This window comes from Atractosteus spatula, chromosome 6 (assembly GCF_055471065.1).
Source record: "Atractosteus spatula isolate fAtrSpa1 chromosome 6, fAtrSpa1.hap1, whole genome shotgun sequence".
In the NCBI taxonomy this organism is placed as follows: Eukaryota; Metazoa; Chordata; class Actinopteri; order Semionotiformes; family Lepisosteidae; genus Atractosteus; species Atractosteus spatula.
In genome coordinates, this window is record NC_142711.1 from 2,782,671 (window position 1) to 2,810,358 (window position 27,688).

A 27,688-nucleotide genomic window follows, 5' to 3' on the forward strand; every position below is an offset into this window, starting at 1 on the left:
TTTTTTAACTTGCAATCGGATCTTCCGTTACTAACGGCGTTAGTGTTCAAAATGTATAGTTGTACTAGTTGCTTCCTCCAGAGATCCGCGTTTGAATGTCCTGGTGTTTGCCCATGTCGTTCAGAGGGTGTGTTGATCTCTAATGTTTCATACAGACTGAGGGTCTGTTGTATTTGTTTTAATTCTTTAACGGCCCAGGAAAATCATGCACTGTTAGTAGTAAGCATATTATTGTAGTGTTAGCAGTTATCTGGCACATTCACCTCGCCACACGAATTTGTGTGTTGAGGTAAAACCTTGAAATTGTGTGAATTGTTTCAAAAATGTCGTTTTTCTTATATATATATTTGTCTTCAAGATGAGAACCTCGTTATAATGTGTAGTATTGTTCTCATTTACTCTTCCTCAATTTGTTTTTGTGTGTTTTTATACAATGCGCCGTATGTCTTCTGTTCATGAATACCTAGTCAAACACAGAATTTTGTATTTTATCTATAGTTAAAAACAATAAAAGTGCATAGTGTTTTATATATTGAAATGTAGCCTTTGTTTGGTCAGTCTTGCACTTTTCCAGAAAGATGTGTTGAAAATCTATCTTTCCTTCTGCCTGCTGATCCAGAGCAGCGAAACCAAGCAGGTGCTGGAAATTTCGGATGTTTTTCACCAGATCAAACTTTTTTTTTGGGATGTTCTGACATGTTTGTTTCAAAGAACCCATATCTGAACGACACATTGGAATTAATAAATGTGCCATGGTTACCGAGTTTAATGGATTTGCTTTCAACGATATACAGTGGTGTGAAAAAGTGTTTGCCCCCTTCCTGATTTCTTATTTTTTTTGCATGTTTGGCATACTGAAATGTTTCAGATCATCAAACAAATTGAAATATTAGACAAAGATAACACAAGTAAACACAAAATGCAGTTTTTAAATGAAGGTTTTTATTATTAAGGGGAAAAAAAAATCCAAACCTACATGGCCCTGTGTGAAAAAGTGATTGCCCCCCCTGTTAAAACATAACTCAACTGTGGTTTATCACATCTTTGGAAAGCTGAGTTCAATTTCTCTAGCCACACCCAGGCCTGATTACTGCCACACCTGTTCTCAATCAAGAAATCACTTAAATAGGACCTGCCTGACAAAGTGAAGTAGACCAAAAGATCCTCAAAAGCTAGACATCATGCTGCGATCCAAAGAAATTCAGGAACAAATGAGAAACAGAGTAATTGAGATTTATCATTCTGGAAAAGGTTATAAAGCCATTTCTAAAGCTTTGGGATTCCAGCGAACCACAGTGAGAGCCATTATCCACAAATGGCGAAAACATGGAACAGTGGTGAACCTTCCCAGGAGTGGCCGGCCGACCAAAATTACCCCAAAAGCGCAGCAACGACTCATCCAAGAGGTCACAAAAAACCCCACAACAACATCCAAAGAACTGCAGGCTTCACTTGCCTCAGTTAAGGTCAGTGTTCATGACTCTACCATAAGAAAGAGACTGGGCAAAAATGGCCTGCATGGCAGAGTCCCAAGACGAAAACCACTGCTGAGCAAAAAGAACATAAAGGCTCGTCTCAGTTTTGCCAGAAAACATCTTGATGATCCCCAAGACTTTTGGAAAAATACTCTGTGGACTGACGAGACAAAAGTTGAACTTTTTGGAAGGTGTGTGTCCCATTACATCTGGCGTAAAAGTAACACAGCATTTCAGAAAAGGAACATCATACCAACAGTAAAATATGGTGGTGGTAGTGTGATGGTCTGGGGCTGTTTTGCTGCTTCAGGACCTGGAAGACTTGCTGTGGTAAATGGAACCATGAATTCTGCTGTCTACCAAAAAATCCTGAAGGAGAATGTCCGACCATCTGTTCGTGACCTCAAGCTGAAGCGCACTTGGGTTCTGCAGCAGGACAATGATCCAAAACACACCAGCAAGTCCACCTCTGAATGGCTTAAGAAAAACAAAATGAAGACTTTGGAGTGGCCTAGTCAAAGTCCTGACCTGAATCCGATTGAGATGTTGTGGCATGACCTTAAAAAAGTGGTTAAGGCTCGAAAACCCTCCAATGTGGCTGAATTACAACAATTCTGCAAAGATGAGTGGGCCAAAATTCCTCCGCAGCGCTGTAAAAGACTCATTGCCAGTTATCGCAAACGCTTGATTGCAGTTGTTGCTGCTAAGGGTGGCTCAACCAGTTATTAGGTTTAGGGGGCAATCACTTTTTCACACAGGGCCATGTAGGTTTGGATTTTTTTTTTCCCTTAATAATAAAAACCTTCATTTAAAAACTGCATTTTGTGTTTACTTGTGTTATCTTTGTCTAATATTTAAATTTGTTTGATGATCTGAAACATTTCAGTGTGACAAACATGCAAAAAAATAAGAAATCAGGAAGGGGGCAAACACTTTTTCACACCACTGTATACATACGCACAGTACATTAAATGTTGTATATCAGACTTTCTCTTTGTTTCAATGTCCCTTGATACTTTGGCACAGTGTTGTTCTCTGGACTGCAGCTGGGTTTGTCTGCAATGCTGTAGCTCCAGCCTACTGCTATTGTGGACCTGGGGACCCAGCAAAGACTTATAAATGATTCCTGCTGCTGCTGGCAAAATTGAAGGAAGATGTGTCATCATTAATACCCTCTACGTGTGAATAAACTCTGAAGATATAAGCTGGTGGCACCAGCAGATACTTGTTGTGCTGAAGATTGAGACAGAATCAGCACCTGTCCATTAAAAAAGCACAGTTTGAATCTTCAGTGTCTGAAGAGGGTTGGGGTTAAATGAATGGTAAGCCTGATACAGAGTGTATTATACAATAATTGATGCTGAGGTTCTACCAGACAGTAAGACCTTTGAAATTCGTATTAAAAGGAAAGCAGACGACCCTTTGACAGTACTTTCAAAGAAATAAAGGACACTAAAGGAAAGTGAAACTGTGTCTCAGTACAGATTGTTGTTCAATCCCATGATATCTATTAATTTGGAAGCTTTAGAAAGATGTATACTGTTTATTTCTATGTTTTGTACGATGTTTATTTTAGTTCTGATGTCAAATAGTTTTTTTTACCCTTTTGTTGTTTGCATATATTAATCATACACCCTTAGAAAATCCCATCTAACCAAATGTCCTAATAGAGTTACAGTTAATATGTTGTGTGTTGTTTGTTTTGCAGTATGTCCTGTCTGTCTTGAAATTCACATATCCCACTCTGTTTCAGGGGTAAGTAAACAGTATTCTACTTTGTGCATTATAACCAGGATTCCTTTTAACCTTATTCCTTTCAGGTAGTACCAAATGGTAACTCTGTTTCTTCTACTGCCCAGGTTAGTCAGTATAACATACTGCATGAGGTGCTGTGTGTGTTTCACCATGTGCACTGTCACTCATGCTTTGTTATAGAGCCCTGATAATCTTAAAATAATAACACCGTGGCACCTTGTCACAAGCCTTTTTTGATCATTAACTGAAGCATTGTTTTGCATTTTTGCTTCTTTTAGGATTCATTGATGACTATGAGCAAACAAGTGTTGTTTTAGAAATTAAACAGGCTCAATGTTAGTCTGAATTGCAGTAAGCTGCACATTTACAGGCAGACATTGTGACTGTCACAACTAAATGTAGCGCATGCTTCCACCTTTTGTGTTTTTGTGTATGGAAAATGTGATGGGCATTATTATTGCTGAAAGTAACAGTTAAAAAAGTAAAGATTGAAGGCCTGAAGATTTGAGTTGCATAGTCTACATTCCTTCATCAATCTTATTTATATTTAAGGGATCAAAATCTAATACTAGGTTCTAGGTTTTTGTCTGTCTGGACTGAATTTAGGTTTTGGCATCTGTATATTATGCTGTTTGTTCAGCACGATTGTATGTGGCAAGACTTTAGAGGTTTGTGTGATCAAGATAAATATTATTTAGACAGCGCAGTTCTCTGCTTTTTTGTTTTCTGTAAAAACATCTGTCTGTCAGCTGACCCGGTTGTGTTATTACTCTTAACTTCCTCGAGGATCAAGCAGCTTTATTGAAAAACAGATTGAGGCAGGAATGTGATGAGGCTCCATGCTGCCTTTGGCATGGTGAAGCACACAGAGGGACTGGGTGTCCTTCCAGATGGGGAGAGGCTCTGCTGTCTCACGCCTCTGCTGGCTTGTTTTGAAGGTGGCAGACCTTTGTTGGTGGCCTGCTGCTCCTGCTCTCCAGGAAGCTGGGATGGGTGGAGATCAGCAGCTTTTCATGGTAACTATTTCAAACTGTTCCCGCTGTCTTGTTTTTATACTGGGAAAAGTGATGCCCCAGTGGCGCGTCTTTGCCATTCTTAAAACCCATTCGAAGGTCATTTATCGGTCCATGTTTTTTTATAATATACGGTTAGAGATAAGATCATTTTATTGGCCATATACAATTTTTCTTGCATTAGGAATTTGTCTTTTTGCATACCCCAGCTTGCTCTCCATGAGACACACAGACAGGGAGAGAAGCTGGGGGTCAGAGCACAGGGTCAGCCATTTATACTGGAGCAGTTGGGGTTAAGGCCCTTGCTCAGGGGCCCAACGGAGTAGGATTCCTCTGCCAGCCGCGGGATTTGAACAGGCAACCGTCCAGCCACAGCTCATGTTTGAGCTGTTGACGGTATTGTCATGTATGGAGCCCGTGAACATTTCTTAGTTGGGGACCCAAACGCTGAATATGTTTTTGCCCCCTGAGTCGTGGCCAGAAGTGTACAGAATGGGCTCAGGGCAACCGAATTACAGTATTGCAGCAGAATCCTTTTTCAATTTTTCTCTTGCACTGATCATGCAGTAGCTCAGCAGTGCTGTTCCGGGCAGGGAAGGGGCTGTGTTTTCTGAAGCACATGTCTGTCAACAGGTCTGCAGCTTTCGCCTGGCTCCCTGGCTCCGTGCTCTTTGTTGGCAATATCTACGCAGGGTCCAGAGCCTTGTCCCGGCTGGTGAGTGAGACTCTTCTGCAATCATTCCTTTGCGATATCCATCATATTCACTTAAAACATCTTCCTGTATAATTTGGTTATTTCATTTAGGACAATGAAGAGTTTTGGGCAATATTTGCACTAGTTGGTTTGGGAGGACTTTAGCAAGTACTCTCCTTTACATTAAGCATTACGAAGGAAGAAGAAAACCAAAACAAGAACGTCAGAGAGTGCGAGTAGACGTCGATGAGAAAGTTAAAGTCTAGCCGGGCAGGTATAAGATTTGTCCCCATTTTCAAATAATTACAAGGCTGTTCTCAGCAGAGACTTTAAAAGGCTGCCCCAGAATTAGCAGGAGGAGCAGTCTTGCTCCAGGCACACAAAATTAGGCGTCATTCCGGAGCCAAGCATGAGGCCAGTGCGTCACAAGACCACATCTCAATCCCCACTGTCAGTGATCTCACAGACCAGGATCAGAAGCACGCCAGTGATCTCTGCCCGTGTGTGTCTTGAGCAGGGACTTGCCTGCATCTCTCGCCAGCTTCTTTAATTGCTGCCTTGATGTTCTTGCCTGCAAGACATGTTATTTCAAATTTGCCACATACTACATCCAGTATATTCTCCATAATGAACAATAGCTAGAGTACAGTACACTAGTTTTAGAACTGGTATTTCATTGGATTAGTATCTGATACCGTTGATTGACTTTCATACGTGTGTATTAATCCTTTATTGTATTTATCGTTTCTTTAACTTACGTTTTGATATAACCCTGTCTGTTCCAGCCAATCCCCGTCTTTTTCACGCTTCATAATGCCTCAGAGGTTGTCACCTGCATCGTTCGGAAGCTAACTCAGAGGGAGGTATGTACTCACGGAAAGTTAAAATTAGCTCGATTTTTAACTCGGCTGCTTTTGAGAGTCTAACGATACCATGCGGTGAACCCTTTATAAAATACCGTAGGGTAGTTAACGTTTTCTGCTGTGAAATAAAATTGACCCCCTTAGAAGAAGCAGTGCCCGATCTCATCCGAACTGGGAAGAGAGGGAAGACGGGGTCTGATCGGTGCAGTGGCTGGAGGCCCCTGAGGAAAGCCGGGTTGTGCTGTTAGTAGTGTTGGTTAGTCAATGGGTGACACTCTGCCCTCTGGACCGGAATTCCCAAGTCCCAGTATGGCGACAGGGGACAGTGTGCTGTGGAGGGCATCATACTCTACCTTGGATGAGAAAAACCTCAACCGAAGGCCTGTCTAGTGGGTCATTACAGGTCCCATGGCACTGTTGTTAAGAATATGGCTGTTATCCCTGGAGTCCTGGGTGAATTCCGCTTGGCTATCTTGCTGTAACTGGTAATGTGTTTTTTCACTTCTGCACTGTGCACTGGTGGCTGGTGCAGAATGGCTGCTGCGTGTCACGCAGGCAGGGGCAGTCCTGCAGTGGGACAGGGAGCGAGCCCCTCATACACTTGCAGTTCTCTGGGATCCCCTGGGATAAAGAGTGCTGTACAGTTAAAGGCAGTAGGGTTTCCTTAAGTAAGGATTATCATTCACTGGTGGTTGTTAACCTCTTTGTTGTACAATGATCAAAACGTAACTTTTTTTTGTTCTTTTAACCAGCGTTCATCTTGGACAAAAACAGTCAGGTATGGCTTCTTGTGTCTTTGTACGTTTTCTTTACGGAACAGAACAGAAGTTTGGTTTTGATGGGGGGGTTAAGTAGTGATGCTTCTCAGAAGCATGTTTTTGATGCACTATTGCACTTTAGCAAACCTCGAGCTGCATTCCAGAATCCAGGTCATTTTCAAACTCCTTGGGAAAGAAGATTGGTCAAGGGGGGCTGGATATTCTGGTACTCTGTATCTTGCAAGTGTTGTGGGTGTCAGCTGAACCCTTTGAAGTTTATTGCTCGTACTGCAAGTTTGCCAGTGAACTGTTTACAGCTCGTGCAGTTACTGTGCCTTTCACAATAGTGCAGCATTTCCTCTCTAATTAAAGTTTGCCAGTGTTTTATAAAATATCCTGTTTTCAGTTTTGAATTCTAGGTTAATGCTTAGCTTGTAAACATAGTGGCTTAAACTGTCCTGTTTTATTCAGTTTATTGCTCCTGCTAATAGCTGCTGCATGCCTCCCTCTCCATGACACCCAGGTGAGTTGTTCAAGCAATGCTTTTCTCAAAGCCCTGATAGTGTGCAGTTGTCTGTCAGAGTTCTTTATGGTCTTTATTCTTGTCTGAGATCTGTGTATTGCAAAGATATTTTACCTGTCAAATTTTAATCCGGTTTTCAAAATACTGTAACAGTCATGACAGGTTACAGGAAGCCTGTGTTGCCAGAGGGTATTGCAGTTTTTACAGACATGTGATCTTTCATGCAAAGGAAATTACATTTTTAATCCCAAACAAAGCTATACATTTATAGAGCTGGTATGAATCTCAGGTTAAAGCATCCTGTAAGTATTGCACTGGGTTATTTTAAATGAAATATTTTGGCATCAAAGTTACTGAAGTTATTTTAAATGCAAACAGAATATACAATTAAGGGACCAGTCAGAATCCTTAAATGCCAGTAGTTCAGTTCCTTACAGGATATATGTTTATTGTTTCTGCTCTGAATACCACTCTAGCTTTTCCAGTCCAGCAGCTTTTGAAAACTATCATAAGGCAATTTGTGAGGAAGAGGACCAAGATGTGAAATATATTATTTGTTGCACTGTGCCTCAGGCACATGTAACCAGATGACATCAACCTCACCACCTGGTTACACACAGTAATAATAGGTATCCTGTCACAGTAACAAGTGGTGTTGGAATTGTTAGCAAGCATGACAAATTAATCTAATCAGAAAGTCACATGTAGATCTCAGGATATGAACTGCGTGATAGCAGATAATCCATGTTTGTTTTGGGATTCTGTCTCTTTTTATTGATGCGATATTTGCAGTTTTGAGTAAAACTGTGAAGGAAGGTTATTCTATCATAGTATTTTTATTGTTTTATGTGTTTGGTATATAACATACAATAGGTATCCTTGCGCTAGGCAGTTGGGTGATGGTGTGCTGATAAGAAGATATTAAGAGCTCCTCTAAGTAATAGCCTTCTTTGTGGATTTCAGAGTGAGCTTTCTAAAAGCAGTGAGATAGTACAGTGCAGTTTAAAAGTTCAAACACACTAGACAATGTTTTCACATAACTTGTTCAATGTCCCTTTTAGGGAAACGTATTTGATGATGAAAACAGATTTGTAAGATTTACCATGTCTAGTGGGTAATAGCACATTGTTCAGAACTGATCGGAATAAAGGAACGAGTGTATCTAAAAATCAGAAATACTAAGGAACAAAGAAAAACATTTTAACAGAGAATTAAGAAACCGGACAGTTGCCTAGCATTCTTTAAAAAAAAATTCATCAGAGAGATGTTTTTTCATTTATTTGGTTCATTTTGCTTCTTATACTATCATGTGTTTACGGTACATCTATTTATGGTTAATAACTCTAATTATATAGGAAAAATGGCAAATGTAAAAGCGACCTCCCCCTAAAACAGTGAAGCTCAGAATGTATGCAGTTTTACAAATCATAATTGTGATTGTGAATAAGATAAATGTTGTTGTTGTTTTTTTCATTTATAAGAGTGCTCTGCCAGCCTTGGGTGAAAGAGGACTATATTTCCAAAGCAGTTTAAAATGTATTTATCTGTCTTGTGTGCCAGTATTTTGCAGAATAATACTGATAAAACCCTGCATGTGGTTTCCAGGGGTTGTGCAATTATTGTGAAACTGTATAGTTTCAAACTTTGTGATCTCACTCTTTGAAAGCAAGTGAGCAATTTCTCTCACTCGTCAGTGAGCCATAGAATTGAAAAACGAATAAGAAGGTTTTGCCCTAAATGAAATACAAATCCCTTCTTGCAGTGCTGTTCAGCTTTGAATAGATTTAAATGTGCTTACTCGATTTTCGCCACTTGATGGAGCCAGAGACCATTACACGGTGATGTACTGTGTTTATTTTATTGCTTTATTTCAGTTTGATCCAGGTGGTTATTTCTGGGCACTGATCCATTTCTCTTGTGTGGGTAAGATATATTATTTGAAATATTTTTTTTGTTTATTTTAAATGTTGGTCCCAGGATTTATTTTAAAATATTTAGTATTCTTCGTAAAAATGATAATGTAATACTTTTAGTTTTGTAATTGTCTGTGGTAGTTCTAGGGTTTGGTACAAAACAGTGTGATCTGTAAATCAATTATCTGTGAAACAGAGCAGTGTATGTGAATGTCTGTGGCAAAATGTTAGTTGTTGGAAGATTCAGGGATCATGTGAATAGATTTGCCATAGTATGATTCGGTCAGTGTCTTTCTGATTGCATGTGCCTGATTTTTTTTTTGGTTTAGGAGGGTACAAAGTGTTCCAGAAGCTTCCGAAATCCAGTTTATTAAGGTATGATTTTACGTTTGCCGGTACAGCAAAGAATGGACAATCCTCACGCATCGGCAGGTGTTGGATATATTTGTAGGTAGTTCAGTATGTACCGTATGTGCAGCATCCACCCTGAAGGAGAAGACGAACCCATATCTGGGGGCAGAGTAGTGAAATGATTCGATGCCGTTTATAGCAGGAGTTGGGTGACGACTTCCCGGGCCTATCAGGGCCCATGACCTGCAGCAACTGGGTCATCCTGGGAGCTCTGAAGCAAGGAGAAGACGACGGGGCTCAGCTGTCGGGCCAGTTTAGTAAAAAAGCAGAAATAAATGACTGCGTACTCCATGAAGATTGTTATTCTGACATTGTGTTTTATAAATACCTGTTCAACAGGCTGACTAGATCTTGCATGATCTGCCAGTGAGATCAGTAGAGCACGGGGAATGTGTTTTCTGTGCAGCACATGCAGTATTCATTCCAATAGCAAATTGGCATTCCCTACATCACATTATGGCACCTTAAATGATCAAGTGTAGTACCAACCAGAAACAAGATATAAAACCAGTAGATTTCCCCGATTCTGATTGCGATAAAATTATGTTCTGTTTTGGAGTTGCTGTGCTGTAAAACTCTTGCGTGGCTATTCAGCTTTGTGTCATTCAAGCAGTTTGTCATTTATTGACCTGCATGCCCAGCTTTGCTCTCGGCTGATACTATCAGATTCCACTGTGGAAAAGACTTCAAATATTAATTTGGCTTGGCAGGTGCAGCAGGAGTGCTCCATATGGATTATGTTCTCTTGGTTGTGTAACAGGTTCTGGCTGGCCTCGTCTTGGTCCCTAATTTTTCATTCTGAGTGAAGCACACCAGCATGTCCTTCCACACACGACACAGCCTTTAAAAAATCATGCTTTCGTCTTGCCTTCATGTCTTTGTGAAGCTTTTTTTTGTTTAGTGAAGTATTTCTTGTTCTTTAAGTCACACGTAAGAAGGGAGTTTTTTTTGTTATTGTATTAAAAACACTTGCAAATGCCAATCCAGAGCATGCTTTTTTTTTTTGGGAACTTGCTGAATGTGATGGCCTTTAAAACAAGAATTCAACAACTTGCCACTGTCTTTATTTTATTAAGGAACGTACGGATGGCTGGAGCTTTGTAGAGATTCACTGTGGGAATTGAGCTATCTAGGTCCCAGCAGTCCCAGTGTAAAATTCGGAAGGATATTGTTCAGTATTTCATTTTCATGCATCATGATCTTCTGGAGAATGCAGCTGAATGTGCTTTAGGCTGTTCCTGTGGAGCTCGGAGTGTAAAGGAGAACAAACCCAAGTACAGACCTCTTACTGTTCATCAGTAATGCATTTTAAGTGCTTGTTTGTCACTGAGAGATTTCAGCTGCATTACTGTGCCATCCCAGCAGAGCATTACAGAAAAATAGGAAAGGACAAAGGAACACCTTTACCGCCCTGTCTAAACCAGCACATTGCTTGATGTATCGGATGAGTTCTAAGGCGTTATCTGTTCAAGATCAGTGGAGCATGTTATTGGCAGTTGATACTGGTTAGGTATAGAGATGGGGACTTATCCATCAATCGTTTGCCTCCTAAACTGCAACTGACCTGGTTAAGGCCACGTGAAGCTCAGGCTGTACAGACACACCGATGGGCACTCTCCTGCGACTGACAACCATATGCAGTTTAATTTTACAGACATTTTTGTAGTTAAAAAGGAAGGACAAAAAATAGTCACAGTACACCTTAAGCACAGTTACTTTAATAATCTTTACTGTTTTCACTTCCCACAGTGACCTTGAACAGCAGTACATCAACTATATTTTCAGGTAAGCACTTTGTGCCCTCCATAACTAAAACTAGGAAATGCAGAAGTGTCTGAACTCAGACAGGCATGGAGATGAAAAGATGTAGCAGAGTGATAGGAGATCTTTCATCATTGTCTCTGCCATCTCTGTTGTAATAGGTTTATGACAGCAGAATGTAATCTGTGGTGTCTGTTGTGTTTTGCCACATCTTTTGAAGTTATCGCCAAACCCCTTGGGATGGAGAAATAGATTTTTGTTTTGATGTGCTTCTTCACTGAGAAAATCTCGAGAGAAGCAGCTTGGAGAGTTTTTGATGAGTCTGTCAAAATATTATAGATACCAGTCAGGTTGTGTTTGATCAGATTTCCTTATCTAGTGAAAGCATGAACCGTTTTAAACCCGATGTCCTGGCTGAATTCCACTTTGGGCTTGCACAGTCCGGCCTCTCTGTATTTCCCCCTTAGTTCAGTTAGTGATATAATTTTCCCATCTCCCGAAAGCTGACAAAAATACTTTCATAAAAAGGTGTAATGAATTCATAATCACAAACTAAATTTCTCTTTAGTCTCATAGCCGGTAGTGATAGTTTTGGGGACACCCTCCCACCAGTATAATTTCTGCTTCACCCCCTCTCCTCCCCCCAAGCTAGCAGTAGTAGGACAGATTAGTGTAGTCAGTCAAGGTTAAATTTCATGTCTTTGGGAGAAACCTGGGGTACCCAATGAACACACATGGGAAGACATGCAAACTCCACACGGAAGGTGCCCCCAATTGGAATTGCTCCCACAGATGACACTGGAGCAATGAGACAGTAGTGCTGAGCTCCACTCTGCTGTCTAGTGGGGTTGCTGGCACATGATGCCAGTGTCACCCTGGATGGGTCTTATGTGTAAAATGCTTTGGAATCCTTTTAGTCGTAAAGCACTATATAAAATGCATGGGATGATTTTATTAAAAATCGAAACATGACATTACAGATAAGCTTAATTTGTAACAAGACCCTTACCTTCTTTTTGTAGTTATTACTGTGCATATCTGTTTTCTCTTGCTTTCAAGCTTAATTTAATTGACCTTCGCAAACATGTTGGTTGCAGTATTGTATTTTCTGCATAACATGTCCCTCAGGTTGCTCTGTTGTAGCACCAAAACATATGAAGGGCTCTTCAGTGGTGCTCATCATAAAAAATAATAGCCAGTGGCAAATTAAGACTTGCTTGGGGAGATAACATTCTAGATTTTATGGAAATGTGCATTCCATTTATTCTGGGTTGGGGGTGGAGACTAGATAAGGCTTTTCATTTAATTAGTAATTGTTCAACTCATTTCATCCCTCCATTTTAAAAGGCATTATTTGAAATGCTGTAGTATGCTTTTGTCAAAATCGAATATTTATAAGAAATTGAGTCTTAATGTATTCAGAACAAAAACAATGGGTCAATTATGATTAGTCTTTTAAAATGTGGCTTGTAAAACTAAGACAAGCCTCACAAAATACAATATCCACAGTGGTACCAGAGTTGATTTCTTAATGTCTGTTTCATTCATTCCTCGTGTTTAGCATGTTTATTTTTATGTCATGAAATTTGAAAGCATTTCAAGTTCTTCGCTGAAAACATGTGCTTGTGTATAAATTTGGAGTGTGATGACCTATAATTTTGTATTTTTTTTATTCAGTGTGCTGCTGTTAGCCTGCGCTGCTCATCCCACAGGTAAATTTATATTAACAGCTAATTTAGTCAAGCATTCATAACAAAATTACATAATTTTCTGTCTGGGGCGTGAGCTGCAGTACAGTATATGTGTGTTTCTGTGCTTACAATGTGTTGTATGTGACGGACCTTTTGACATTTAAAACGATTTTCTTCAAGCTTCAGAACTGGGGATTTTTTTCCAGTTTCAGAGTCTGGTTTTGAGTTTCAGGTGGTAGGAGCTAAGAATCACAGTCAACGTGTCATCTTGCTCCAGATTCAGAGCCCGTTTCTTCCCACAAGGTGTCAGATGACTGAACTCTACCCCTACCACTGGCTCACACTGGTGTTGGTTTTTTTAATCTGTATGTTATTTAACTAGTTGCTACTGCTGCTGCTGCTCTGTTTATGTTTTTAGTGTTTCCTTGATGTCCTTGTATTGGCGCACACGTGCAAATAAGCATTTATATGACAGTAAACTGAACTGAGTCTTCCCTCTCAGGTGATTTGCTGTCTGCCTTGGAGTTCCCATTTCTTCAGTCTTACAAGTTTCACAGTGGCTGTTGCGCAAGGTATTCCCATCTTATATCTCCTCTATCCTCAGGAACCTTTCTTCACTTTTCTGGGTTTTTTAAGTGTCTTGCCTGTCTGCTGAAACTCCCAGGTGGAGTCATAGATAAATGGAACAGACTGGCTTCAGGAGCTTACGGGAGATAGACAAGAGAAATGTGTGCTGGGAAATGCAATCCGCACTGCAGGAGTCTCCAGTTAAGAGAAGCTGGAGTAATTATGGTTCTGAATGCACCTCCGCAGTTGTACAGTGTCATCTTGGGCTAGCTTATAAAAAAATAAAGTTTCCTTTGAGCGTTATCTTGAGGACAGTAATTCAGCTTTAGAATATATATATATAAACCTAAATTCAATGCAAAAACACTTTCGTGTTGCTTCTTGTTTTCTGTATTTTTTTTTTAATACAGGCTGTGGGCAAATCAAAGAAGGGGCAACCTCAAAGTGATAATCCTGCATATCCTAAAGATTAGGAGGCTAATAATTAGGAGAGGCTGAAGTCTTAAAAGAACTCAAAAATGGTGTGTTGAATCTAGAGAAAAGAAAGTTGAAACTTTTACTTGACTGTTGTTTTAATAAAGGACTTGTTACTTAGGACATAAGGACTCGTTGCTTTCATTGAAAAGAGAAAACAGAACTGTGAACTTTAGATGGAAAAGTCTGTTAAAAGACACCAGTCATCCTTTCAGTTCTAACGTGACACTGCTGTGTGTTGTTTTCCCCAGCGCGCTTTTGGGATTTTTTCTGCTGCTCGTCACAGTGAGGCTGAAAAGCCACCTGTCCTTAGAGCACTGTGGGACCTGGGTGTTCCTGGCGAAGGTAAGCTGTTTGCACGGTGGTTTATAAAGGGCTTCAGTGCTCATGCTTGCATTGTGGAAAAATCACCACTCCTGGCCATTGGTGATAAGACTAATACTGAGTGGTAAGGAACGGTTTCGCTGTGTTTCAGCGACACGTATTGTGCGTAGACTTACTGTCCTGGGACGGCTTTAAACTTTGTAAAAAGTCCCGAGGATGTGCAGGGTCAGCTTTTGTGCAGCCGGCTTGAGAAGAGTGCTCAGCCCCTGTTACAGGGGAGCCCACCTGCGCATGTGCAGTAGGCAGTAGTAGCAGTTGGTCAAGCGGGGGGCTGCCTTAGCCTCTTCGCCATCTGCAGCTGGACGGAGACCATGTGTTGTGGCACCATGGCAACCGCCTGACCTCAGCAGCTGTCCTGAACATATGTGTGTTCGTATCTATAAACTCACATTCAGTATACTGTCTACAGACTCAGCAGAGAGGAACCTGCAGACAACTTGAACACCGTATCCCCACATGAATATTGCATTTTCTTTTCTAGTTTTGAAATGCTGTCATCAGAATGAAAGCTGGATTGCGTTTGTTGTATTGCAGGCTAACGAATGAATAATAATGTTTTAGAAGCTGTTGTTCGTTGCAAATCAGGTTTTTGTATTTCAATGGATTCACATTTGTGTTTGTTTAATGCCTGCAATGTTGTGAAAGAGACTTGACATCACAGTTTTCATTGATCTGTGTGCATCTATTAGTGTACCCATTAATATTGCTCAGAACCGCGATGTTGTTTTAGTATTTGTGGTGTTTTTTAATGAACACACTCTAGAGCTCTGTTAATGGAATCCAGCGTCATTAACAAAATAACAAGTTCCAACGAGCAGCCCTGAATGCCAGCTTTTTTTTTAAAATGCAGATGGGCGACTGCTAGTTTCTTTCATTCTGCCAATTTCTTCTGAAAAATAACGATTTAGGATCTTGTTTTCAACATCTGAACCTCGCTCTGGAAAACTCCGTCGCGGGCGAGGTGGTGTTGAGGGTAATGCAGCAGGTCGAGGGACGAGGACGTGAACGCGTCGGGCGGGCCTGTCTGTTCACTGCCAGTCTCTCGGCTCCCAGCATGCGGCAACACCCGCTCAGACTCTCCACACGCGGAGGGTTAGACACGGCAAAGGATTCCTTTCATAGCATGACGGGGTAAAGCTTCACAAGGTCTAACAAACGCATATTATTCAGTAGGATTGGAAGACCTTCTGACAGGCAGAAATAACGATGACGCTTATAAGCGCAGAGTAGCCTCTTGTCATTCTTTCATTCCATTTGAACCAGTTTGGTTAAACCGGTTTTAACCAGGAATGCATAGAGAGACATCTTTTAAGCAAAGAATAATCCCAATTGAATTCTTCAGTAAAGCCTTTCAAACCTTTTATCAGACTGTCATCAGAAAATAATGTATGTCCACTGATGCGTTTTTTTCTGTCTTGTTTACTGAGCTGTGTGACCATATGCTACTTTGCGAAGCATAAAGGCACGCTTGTGGTTTTCACATTTCTTCCTTTGTCAGCTTCCGTGCTTACAGATTGGAAAGGGACTTCAGCCATTGTGCTCTGGCTTTTGGTTCAGTACATCTCAATACTAATACTGCTGTAGGTAGCAGTATTGCGGGTAGTGTTTAGTACTGCTACCTACTGCTACCAAAGCATCTTACCAAAGTACTGAACTTTGTTGTCCTAAAGTACATTGCGGGAATTAATGAAAAGCAAACTATTCTGTGTGATGTGATGCTCTCTTTCTTATGTGTACAGTTTAAATTCTAAGAATAATAAATGACCAAACAGAGCAAAGTAATATCAAATTAAAAGGCTGTGTTAAGGTGGCTTAAACAAGGTATTTGAAAATGTCAGGCTCAACCTGTAAAATCTGCTACTACATGATTTTTGTGTTTAGTAACTTTAGACTTTATAAAAATCACAATGAAATATTTTAATAGTTATTTATAATTATAACAGTTTGATGCCTGAAACATCTTTGCAAAATCACCAATTGCTATTTAATATAAAAGCGCCCCTATCTGTTGTGACCTAATCTGTCTTTACATCGAAGCTCACAGTAATGACTCCTATTCCAGCATGGGAAGTATCAAGGACAATATAAAGAAGGATGAGAGAGTCAATCCTGTGATTTTCTGTTCAGTATTTTCTAGGTGCTGTAAATGCAGCACATTGAGTGCCAGGAATAATATGACTGAGTAACAAAAATAACTCTCCAGCCTACTTTCGAATACTGACAATCGTGTGTAGTGTGGTGTCAGGAGTTTCCTAAAGAGGAGACAGAGGGTGTCCAATGGAATCCAAGTGAGGAAGTAGAAGGATCCTATGCAGACAAGAGAGAGAGTAGAGGCAGCAAAAACACAGGTTTCCTATCCAAATCGTCAGACAAATTTGTGGTCAAAGAGCTAACTGAGTCCAGAAGCCAAAAGGGGTCGTTGGAAAGAGGTTTTCCAAGAGGGCGAGATAGGAGCTCTCGAGGAGAGTAATCACTACCGAGCGAAGAGCAGAGATTTCTGAGGGTTTAAATGTGATGTGTAATGAAGACAGCACAGCGGGTGGTGATGGTAAACACGTGAGGCGGCGCATTAGTCGGCTGCTGAAACCGGTTAGCTCGTCTGTAGATGGATCTCTGATGACTGGTGGTCATGACAAGGGAAGAAGAAATGAATTTGTCACTTCCTATATGTGCTGAGAGATAGCGAATAGTTTCAGATAGCACCTGAAGAGCTGGGTGAAGCTGAAAAAACGGTCCAATTAAGCCACTGACCAATTGGTTTAGCTCATTAAGAGCCTTTTTTCAAACTCCTGGATTACGACATGGCAGAAGAATCATAATATAGTGGGACCAGGTGGACTAAAGCTCTGTATCGTGTCTCTTGAGGCTGTGAGGTGAGGATAACTTTGCCTACTTAATGCAATTAGGTTGTTGAAAAACTGGTTTCCGGTTACCTCTCCTGAGTTTAAATGGTTTCTTTTTGGAGGTGATTTTCTCATCTCCCAACATGCAAAATGAAGAGACGCAGTCTTTAACTTGAAACCGCACTGCAAGGCCTGTCTGTACTTTTGGGCCCGAGCGATGGCCTCATTAATGTGATCCCCTGCCCCCTGCGACATCATTGTCTTGGTCAGCCTACAAGCCCAAATTGTGCCGCGAGGTGCAGTAGAGCCCTGCCCCTCATTGAGGTCCCCTGTTGTGAGTCTGCAGGTACCCTGGACCCCACAGGGGGCGCTGTTTGGCCAGGAGGGGTGAGGACTCCTGCTGACGAACCCCAAACCTACTGCAGCAGCTTGGCTGGTGTGCCACTGCCACCTAGTGGATCCCAGGCACAATTACCAGCTTAGCAAGTGCTGTGACTGATTGAGCTGCAGGTGTCTGAGTTGGATCTGTTTCTAGTGTGTGAGTGTGCCATTCAGGGTCATTAAAGACTGGCACGTAAGAGCAGTGTTTTCATTTTTTCTGGACAAGCCGTGTGTTACAGAGGTATTCGGGCATAGACAAAATCTGTTTGTTGTTCTGGTACTGGAACAAGGAAGGGAAGGGATATATTGAAATGTAAATGGTGACATTCCAAGCAAGCGGTCTCTCAGTGCTTACATGCCTTTTTATCACTGAAACCAGTTACAAGGGCATAAAATGAACAGTGCACAATTTGTGTTGGAACCTGTGCTTCCTTTACAGTAATTAGAGCAATTCCAATCAGCTGTGAAAAACATAAAAATGACCCACACTGCAATAGATTTCATGCAAAACTTTGAGCTTTGGATGAGAGAAATAATTTTCCTTCACCTTTCAAATGGGGAGCATTTAGCTAAATATTCTGCTAGAATGATAAAAGATGTCTGCTTTTTTCTTCCATGGAAAATAAAAAAAGACACAAGAAACTGTGTTTTTCTAACGATTTAAAGTGTGATTTTTTTTTTTCCCATTACATCACCCTTCAGATGGGAAAAACATGACACAAATCAGAGCAGTGAATTTCTCAGACCTGTCTCCGGTGTCTCTGCTGGAAAAGGTTGAGCTCCAGCGTTCCCAGCACTGCCAGCTGACTGGGGGCTGTTTGTTTTCACACGAGCACTTTCCTGAGGAGGAAATGGGTTTTTCAGAGACACACAAACCCACGCCGTGGTCACAGTCTTGGGAGAATTCTAAGTTTAACTTATCGTGATCACCATTCCTAAAATAGACTCGGCAATTATTTTTCAACTGGTGACTTACAGGTATGATTTGATTAAATCGGCTCCAAGAAGAGAAATTAGTGCCTGAAGGCACGTGCAGCTCAGGATCTCTGCAAGCGTGTGCGGGGACTGGTTTGTTCTCCAGTGCGTGACGCTGTTTGGCTGTGAAAGACTGGAGTAATGTTCGTGTGATGGATTTGTATGTGTAGAAATGTTATGACACAGCGGTCAATAAACTTCTGTTGGAGAAAGAATAACAACATGTTGGTAGCTGGGAAACATGTAAAATCGGTTCAGCTGTATATTATACTGCAGAACAGACTTTCCTATCCTTTGAATCCTTTTCTAAGTAAAGTTTAGTCATATAGATAAGTGTGATAATATATCTGTACATACAATGAAAAAAAATATTCTCTGTTAGACAAAAATAGGATTATGAAGGTCTTAGATGCCATAGCTATTCACTTCATTAAAGGTACACTTACCTATAAATTACCTCCGAGCTTTGTCAGAAGGATTATATTTAAGAAGCTGTATATGATGTATTGTGTTAAATGATGAGACAAACTATGTATCCGAGAACACAGGTGGAACAAAAAGCAGAAGGCAACAGGCTCTCCAGGAACTAAACACATCTGTACACAACAATTAGCGTATCGCACCACACATCTACTCCACGCTTGCTGGCCTCCAGCAGGGCGGCCTAACCAGAACCTGGGCTCACTGGTATGGTGTGGCTCAGGGAGGGCAGCAGTGTCTCAGTCCTGGGCTCACCGGTATGGAGGGTGTGGCTCAGGGAGGGCAGCAGTGTCTCAGTCCTGGGCTCACCGGTATGGAGGGTGTGGCTCAGGGAGGGCAGCAGTGCCGTGTCAGTCCTGGGCTCACCGGTATGGAGGGTGTGGCTCAGGGAGGGCAGCAGTGCCGCCTCAGTCCTGGGCTCACTGGTATGGAGGGTGTGGCTCAGGGAGGGCAGCAGTGCCGCCTCAGTCCTGGGCTCACTGGTATGGAGGGTGTGGCTCAGGGAGGGCAGCAGTGCCGTCTCAGTCCTGGGCTCACTGGTATGGAGGGTGTGGCTCAGGGAGGGCAGCAGTGTCTCAGTCCTGGGCTCACCGGTATGGAGGGTGTGGCTCAGGGAGGGCAGCAATGTCTCAGTCCTGGGCTCACCGGTATGGAGGGTGTGGCTCAGGGAGGGCAGCAGTGTCTCAGTCCTGGGCTCACTGGTATGGAGGGTGTGGCTCAGGGGGGGCAGCAGTGCCGTCTCAGTCCTGGGCTCACTGGTATGGAGGGTGTGGCTCAGGGGGGGCAGCAGTGCCGTCTCAGTCCTGGGCTCACTGGTATGGAGGGTGTGGCTCAGGGAGGGCAGCAGTGCCGCCTCAGTCCTGGGCTCACTGGTATGGAGGGTGTGGCTCAGGGAGGGCAGCAGTGCCGTCTCAGTCCTGGGCTCACTGGTATGGAGGGTGTGGCTCAGGGAGGGCAGCAGTGCCGCCTCAGTCCTGGGCTCACTGGTATGGAGGGTGTGGCTCAGGGAGGGCAGCAGTGTCTCAGTCCTGGGCTCACCGGTATGGAGGGTGTGGCTCAGGGAGGGCAGCAGTGTCTCAGTCCTGGGCTCACCGGTATGGAGGGTGTGGCTCAGGGAGGGCAGCAATGTCTCAGTCCTGGGCTCACCGGTATGGAGGGTGTGGCTCAGGGAGGGCAGCAGTGTCTCAGTCCTGGGCTCACTGGTATGGAGGGTGTGGCTCAGGGGGGGCAGCAGTGCCGTCTCAGTCCTGGGCTCACTGGTATGGAGGGTGTGGCTCAGGGGGGGCAGCAGTGCCGTCTCAGTCCTGGGCTCACTGGTATGGAGGGTGTGGCTCAGGGAGGGCAGCAGTGCCGCCTCAGTCCTGGGCTCACTGGTATGGAGGGTGTGGCTCAGGGAGGGCAGCAGTGCCGTCTCAGTCCTGGGCTCACTGGTATGGAGGGTGTGGCTCAGGGAGGGCAGCAGTGCCGCCTCAGTCCTGGGCTCACTGGTATGGAGGGTGTGGCTCAGGGAGGGCAGCAGTGTCTCAGTCCTGGGCTCACCGGTATGGAGGGTGTGGCTCAGGGAGGGCAGCAGTGTCTCAGTCCTGGGCTCACCGGTATGGAGGGTGTGGCTCAGGGAGGGCAGCAATGTCTCAGTCCTGGGCTCACCGGTATGGAGGGTGTGGCTCAGGGAGGGCAGCAGTGTCTCAGTCCTGGGCTCACTGGTATGGAGGGTGTGGCTCAGGGGGGGCAGCAGTGCCGTCTCAGTCCTGGGCTCACTGGTATGGAGGGTGTGGCTCAGGGGGGGCAGCAGTGCCGTCTCAGTCCTGGGCTCACTGGTATGGAGGGTGTGGCTCAGGGGGGGCAGCAGTGCCGTCTCAGTCCTGGGCTCACTGGTATGGAGGGTGTGGCTCAGGGAGGGCAGCAGTGTCTCAGTCCTGGGCTCACTGGTATGGAGGGTGTGGCTCAGGGAGGGCAGCAGTGCCGCCTCAGTCCTGGGCTCACTGGTATGGAGGGTGTGGCTCAGGGAGGGCAGCAGTGTCTCAGTCCTGGGCTCACCGGTATGGAGGGTGTGGCTCAGGGAGGGCAGCAGTGCCGCCTCAGTCCTGGGCTCACTGGTTTGGAGGGTGTGGCTCAGGGAGGGCAGCAGTGTCTCAGTCCTGGGCTCACCGGTATGGAGGGTGTGGCTCAGGGGGGGCAGCAGTGCCGCCTCAGTCCTGGGCTCACTGGTATGGAGGGTGTGGCTCAGGGAGGGCAGCAGTGTCTCAGTCCTGGGCTCACCGGTATGGAGGGTGTGGCTCAGGGAGGGCAGCAGTGCAGCCTCAGTCCTGGGCTCACTGGTATGGAGGGTGTGGCTCAGGGAGGGCAGCAGTGCCGTCTCAGTCCTGGGCTCACTGGTATGGAGGGTGTGGCTCAGGGAGTGCTGTCTCAGTCCTGGGCTCGGCGCTCTGTTGGCTGCAGGGCATGGTTCCTTTGATGAACAAAGACGTGGCTGTCCTTTCTGTGTTTTACTTTCACGATGTTCGCCAGGTGGGAGGTTCAACAAGCTAAATGGCCTCATTACTTGTTCAAAACCAGCTCCAGGTGATGTAGTGCTTTTCTAATTGACAAAACATTTAATCAATATATTTTATTTTTCTTAAAGTAGTGCTGTAATAATAAGCTAAATTTTCTTTTGGTGCTCCTTAGATGTCACCACAGAGCACTGTATTCTCTGAAATTTTAAATGATGCAAAATTGAAATTGCACACATCAGGAAAGACCTCTTCAACATCATCACATTCAAATTGCACACTGTGCACCAGAATGGTACAAAAATGCAATGTGATGTTCTTCGACTTGCAAAGTCGTAATTAAGATAACAGTGTAAAATTATTATTTATTAAAAACAACACATAAGCCGGTATAATATTAACCCTGCTGGGTATTTTGCAATACTTGAACATTATGCAATATATTTCATTTTTGGTTTCCTAAGATCTGTCATGATGTGTAAAATGTTGTTTCTTGGGATAATAATGTGTATTTTGGGTTTTAGGTTATCATTGCTGTTGATTCTGGCATTTTTCTTGAGTGGTGCAGAATGATGAGCAAAACTGCAAAGAAGCCAGTATTTGTAAAAGCTTTATGCTAGGATAAATTTATGATATTTACTGTAGCATCTCACTTTCATGAGGGTTTCATGACACTGAGGGCATTTATTTATATTGCCACTCAACCACTTGAAGGAAATGCATCATTACCTTCAGAACAATAGGTGTGCTGGTTGAATTCCCAGATGCAGTGGCCTGGAGTGATATTTTTACATAAGCATTCAAGAATAAATAATATTTCTATTGTTTCTTTTAAATGTAATTATGTAATGTAATGCTTCTAAGTGAATAAAGTAAAATTGGAGTACTTGGTAAACCTCTTGTGTTTATTTGAAGTATGATGGTTAGTATCGTAAATGTCAAAGAGTCTACAGCGTATGTAGTGTCTTGTGGAAATAGCTCTTGTGTTCCCCTGGACAATAAATGACATTTTTTTGCTTAATTTTTCTCACTTTTGAAGATGTGTAATTTTACACATGTCCCTTCTACATTTAGGTCCTGGCAGCTAGCTTGTCCCCATTTGTCTTTGACATTGTTGTCAACATACCAATAGTCTGTTGGTGAGTATATTTTGTTTCATCTTTATTTGTCTTCTCAGCAAGTCCATGTTTAATGCTGTATTTGCGTCTCTTGGCTTTCGTTCATAGTCCAAAGAAAAATGCTTCACACCCGGTATTGCAGTTCACAGTTTGTCAGCACTTCTGCAATATGATTTAACAAAGTGTTTACAGAGATGATCTAATGTTGCCAATAGGTATGCCCACATCATAAATAAGCACTTTCACAAGGGAATGTGTGCGGTGTGCTCCTGAGAAACACTGATGCGGTATGAAGACAGGCTGAGGTGTATGTACAGTAGCTCTGCAAATGCAAGCTTTTTTTTTAAGGCAGGATAGCTTTTCTGAATTTCATTTTCACATCTGCTCTGTCTCTCACATACACACCACGATCAGGAACTCTCCACTAGTCCAGTCTTCAAGCTAGTTTTTCACACGGCAAATATGTATTTTGTATCTCAAGGAGTTACTGAAACTACAGTCTGTTTCCACACAACCTTGCATATTTAATGAAAGGGGCACAGGCAGCTGATACGTCGTTTATTTGGTACTAGGTGTAATGAGGCTGGGGCTTCAAAGTGTCTCCCCCAGTAATGCTGCTCACGTGGGGAGCAGGGTGAGCCCTGTGTTCCAGGCGTTGGTGGTTCAGGTCTGCGTTACGTGCATGTGATTGACTGAGCAGCACCCTAGGTCAGCATCGCCAGGTTTGGGTCACCAGGCTTTTCAGTCGGCCAGTAGCCCTTGGACTTGGCGAAGGGCCCATGGCCCTGCCGTGTGGTGCGCAACACAACCGCGTCGCTTTTCTAGCTGGTCCTGCCTCCCCTGTGTAAGTGCTCACAGTGGGATGCACGGCAGAGAAAAACGTGCGCAGACGCAGACATCGCCCCCTGGTGCTGGGGAGGCCTTTATAGCCTTGAGCCAAGCAAGTGGTGGCTCTGGATTGGAAGGAAAGGGAAAAACAACTCGATATTGAAAGAAAATAATTAGTCATTTCTGACATTTGTTATAATTGACAAATTATGGCACCATGACACCTTGAAATTGTCCATGGCTTTTTCTTTGAAACAAAGGTATGTAGGAACCTTCAGTCTAAATGGAGTGCCACTAGATTTTGTTTTAGAAGGGAAACATCCAGGGAACAATGGCCTGACATCCGCTACACTGTTTTGACCTCCTTACTGCCAGTGTTCAGGTGAGATTGTTGTGCTGGAGAGAGAAATCACCTCCAGGTCTGACGGGGGTGAGGGGGGAGTTACTGTGATGCTGAAAGCTGACCCCAGTTAAATTCTTGAACAACATCCGTCACTGAAGCCCCTTCTGGAGAGGAGGTATTTACCTTGTTCAGAGCTAGAACATAAGGGGGTTAAGATTAAATGTGACTGCATTATTTTTTGTGTGTTAAAGTGCTGGTCAGGTGCCACTGTGAGCCTTCTTTAAGAGTAAGACAGAGAATGTTTGCCACTTCCTTGGGTAAGCATTCCCTGTTGCCCTTTCAGAGGCTCTGCAGAGTGTTTCAGATTTGCTCAGCTGGCAGCCAGAAATTTAAGTTCTTTTCAGAAGATGATATTTTTACTGCAAACCAGCAGTGTACTGGCTTCTGCCCACAGAGAAGAGTGTGCCCTGGACCTACTGTAACTGATGAGCTCACGTGATGGGTAATGTGAGCCATGTGTGTCAGCCCAGACTTCCCACAAACTAGCAAGGGAGGACCAGCCTCAATTAATGTTTCTCATTACTGTAGCCAGTATTTGCAAGCAAGGACCTGCTAGGACAGGATGGTGAACATCCCAGAGGAACACGTTTATACTTCTTTTTAAAATTATTTATCTTTCATCAGAACTTGGGAGCTGGCCTTTACTGGACTCAGATTCATCACCCACAAAGTTGTTTTAGTAAGGTTAATTGATCAATATTTATTGCATTTTAGGGGTGGTTTTTAAGGTATTGTGAACATTAAAATAGATTTAAACTATTTTGAAAATGTGATTATCCAATCAGTAGGGTTACTTTAGAACCAGTGTTGTGACAAATTTTTAATTTGTGTAGTGGCAGACAGAGGTAATACTTTATTTATTGCCTTGCAAAGGTGGATTTTCATGGAATTAGCCTCCTGCTGCCCATGTCACAGTTAATTGCAAGCAAAGGTCAGCCTAGCTTCTTTGTCTTCTCTCATTGGCTCAGCAAAATCCTGCATTTTCATGACATGTGACTTGGGTTCTGTGAATTGCAGAGAAAATGCACAAAGGTGATAAATAAAAATGAACCCTGATCAGAGTTGTGGATTAGGGGCTTCCCTTTATTTTCTGCTCTTATCTGACGGCACATATGTTGCCACTTCCTGTGTGTGCCTGTCCTTGACTCAGCAGGGCAGACCTTCTGTGAAGCCGCAAATAAGTACAGGTAGTGACTGCCTGAAGAGCCTGTTTTCACAAGAGGATCACAAACAGTATCTTTAATTTGTAAGCAGTCCACAGGCAGAACTCAGTCTTTTCTGACAGACTGTTTGTGCCTAAACACAGGGATGTCTACATACCTAGCTATAAGATATTATTATCAATTGCTTACACTTATATAGTGCTTTTCTGGACACTCCACTCAAAGAGCTTTACAGGTAATGGGGACTCCCCTCCACCACCACCAGTGTGCAGCCCCACCTGGATGATGTGATGGCAGCCATAGTGTACCAGTACACTCACCACACACCAGCTCTCAGTGGGGAGGAGAGCAGAGTGATGAAGCCAGTTCAGAGATGGGGATTATTAGGAGGCCATGATTGGTAAGGGCCAATGGGAAATCTGGCCAGGACACCGGGGTTACACCCCTACTCTTTTTGAGAAACTTTAATCATTTTTAATGATCACAGAGAGTCAGGACCTCGGTTTTATGTCTCATCCGAAGGACAGCGCCTGTTTACAGTCTAGTGTCCCTGTTGCTATACAGAGGCATTAGGAGCCACACAGACTGCAGGGTGTTAGTCCTCAGCCAGTGCTGTGGACTGGAATTAATACAAATTGGAAAAGTGTGAGGGTAGTACAGGGGGCAGACATCATTCCCCTTCTTTTTGGGAGGGTTCATATTAAGCTCAAGTAGCAAGGGAAAGGAGTTAATTATAGCCTCAACCACTGGAGAACAACATAGCTGGAATTTGTTTCAATTTGTTGCAATGCAGCATTTGTGCTTGGCAGAAGACCAGGAGTGAGGGACGTTGCCAAGGCCTTCATGTGAACTTTGAGCTATCAGGTGAAAAAAGGGCCTTTTGGATTCTGCTTCGATCATTGCGGCCCTCCACTTCTCATGCAGTCAGGGCTGAATTCGCCAGAACCAGCCGACGATGAAAGGGAAAGTCTTATCAGTAATACTGTGTATATTGCTCTCTTTGTTCCCTCACTGTCTAGTTTTTCAAGGGCAGTAGCGCAAACCGTTAAAAAGCAGTTTTCAAACAAATGCAAAGCAAACAACTAAGTCTGCTTATGTAAGTGTCCTGCTAGCTCAGTGTGAATAAGAACCAGCTGTAGATCAAAATATTTAAAAGGTACTGTGCTGTGGAAAGAGGATTCCTAGCAAAGAATAATTATTGATGAGTGCAAAACTGGACTTGTGTTCCGGTCCTTTGTAAACTGCCCTGGTGAATCTTATTTCATCCATCCCTCTTCTAACGGCCTCATCCAGTTCAGGGTCTCGGGGAGCTGGAGTCTGGCCTAGTAGGTACAGTACATCCTGGACTCCAGTCTATCACAGGGCACACACTTGCACCAGTTTTCCCAGCAGCCACGAACCCACCACTGTGGGAGGAAACCCACATGAACACAGGGAGAACATGCAAACTCCACGCAGACGGCACCCACTGAAGCCTGTTTCAGTAGATCTGATATTAAAATTCCAGTCTAGTAGCATGTTATTAATTTCCACATAATTCATCTCAGCACATCTCACAGCACCTCCTCGGAGACTGCAGTTTAATTTGGACGTTTTTGCACGGCTCATTGGTATTCTATCGGCTCTCACAGTTATGTATCTTATTACTGGTGTGTGTCTAGAATGGTATGTGAAGATGTATTGAGAAGATGCCATCTGTTATTGGCTTTATGTTGTATTTGCTGTATTGTATTCTAATATGAGTATGTGCTCACCAAACCACATTCCATGCATCTAGGTGCCATAGCAATAAATTATTGAGCTGTAATATCTTAAGTGACATTGAGAATACTGTTCATGTGAGCTAATTAGTGCAATTACATTTTACATACTGTATAGCATGTTTTGAAAGATAAAGTCTAGTTGACAAAATATTGAGCCTTTTAATGTTCCTGTAATCCCATTTATGTTAGTTACTTGAGTACAAAAAAGTTGTTTTAAAACTTTACTAAAATTGTTAGTTAGCAGAGGAATAGTTATGTATTTTGAAATACTTTGCATTTGGAATATGTCTAACTAATATTTTCAGAATTTTTAGGAGGTCCAAAAACAAAAAGATTTAGTTTTTGTCCTCCTAACCGCTGACATTCCATGACAATCAAGAATATCTCATCATTGTAGGATGGCCTTGTTGTCACAAGGTTTTCAATCTCGTTTCGAAATAGCACCACTATCTAGAGTCGGAGAGCTTCAGTAGTACACAGTCAACCATTCTGACAGATCGCTTGGTGGCAGACGCTTTGAATCGCCTGTTATAAATATGATAATCTTCTACACATGTGTAATGGCTTCCTTTTTTAAAGAGATTTCTGTTGCTCTTTTTTTGTTTCATGATTAAGGGAGGATTATACATTATAAAAAAAAGTTTGCTAAAAGCTGACGATTGATCAGTGAACCAGCTGCAGGCTTGGAGGGATCGAGCTCCGGGCAGATCAGCCCAGTGAGAATCAAAACATTTTTTAAAGATACGTTCCACTTGCTCTCCATATAAATATGAAGTGGCTTTGCCATTTTGCAGTGACCTCCTGATCAAGGCTGTACCCACGGATAACTCCAAGTTATCCTTTTAAGCTGATTTTTGTTTCATTCAAATAACTGGCAGATTGGTCAAAATCCAGGCCTTGTAGTTCTCCGGGTGCAAAGATGGATATATGGTCAGAAATGTACCACGCTTCAGTAAAAAA

General features: G+C 43.0%; 1 protein-coding gene across 3 annotated transcripts in view; it reads left to right on the forward strand.

Annotated features, from left to right (window-relative positions):
• The window catches only part of slc35d4 (solute carrier family 35 member D4), a 35,332-nt gene that overhangs the window by 302 nt on the left and 7,342 nt on the right, over window positions 1-27,688 (forward strand). For 2 of the 3 annotated variants that reach the window (XM_088918539.1, XM_088918540.1), the window contains exons 2-14: window positions 3,184-3,230; window positions 4,169-4,246; window positions 4,877-4,958; window positions 5,723-5,800; window positions 6,553-6,578; window positions 7,030-7,081; window positions 8,956-9,004; window positions 9,324-9,369; window positions 11,155-11,190; window positions 12,844-12,878; window positions 13,360-13,429; window positions 14,150-14,243; window positions 22,528-22,592. In XM_088918539.1, coding sequence (XP_088774665.1) covers window positions 3,184-3,230; window positions 4,169-4,246; window positions 4,877-4,958; window positions 5,723-5,800; window positions 6,553-6,578; window positions 7,030-7,081; window positions 8,956-9,004; window positions 9,324-9,369; window positions 11,155-11,190; window positions 12,844-12,878; window positions 13,360-13,429; window positions 14,150-14,243; window positions 22,528-22,592 — 758 coding nt within the window. The remainder of the gene's footprint in view (window positions 1-3,183; window positions 3,231-4,168; window positions 4,247-4,876; window positions 4,959-5,722; window positions 5,801-6,552; window positions 6,579-7,029; window positions 7,082-8,955; window positions 9,005-9,323; window positions 9,370-11,154; window positions 11,191-12,843; window positions 12,879-13,359; window positions 13,430-14,149; window positions 14,244-22,527; window positions 22,593-27,688) is intronic. The other variant, XM_088918541.1, reaches the window with a different exon arrangement.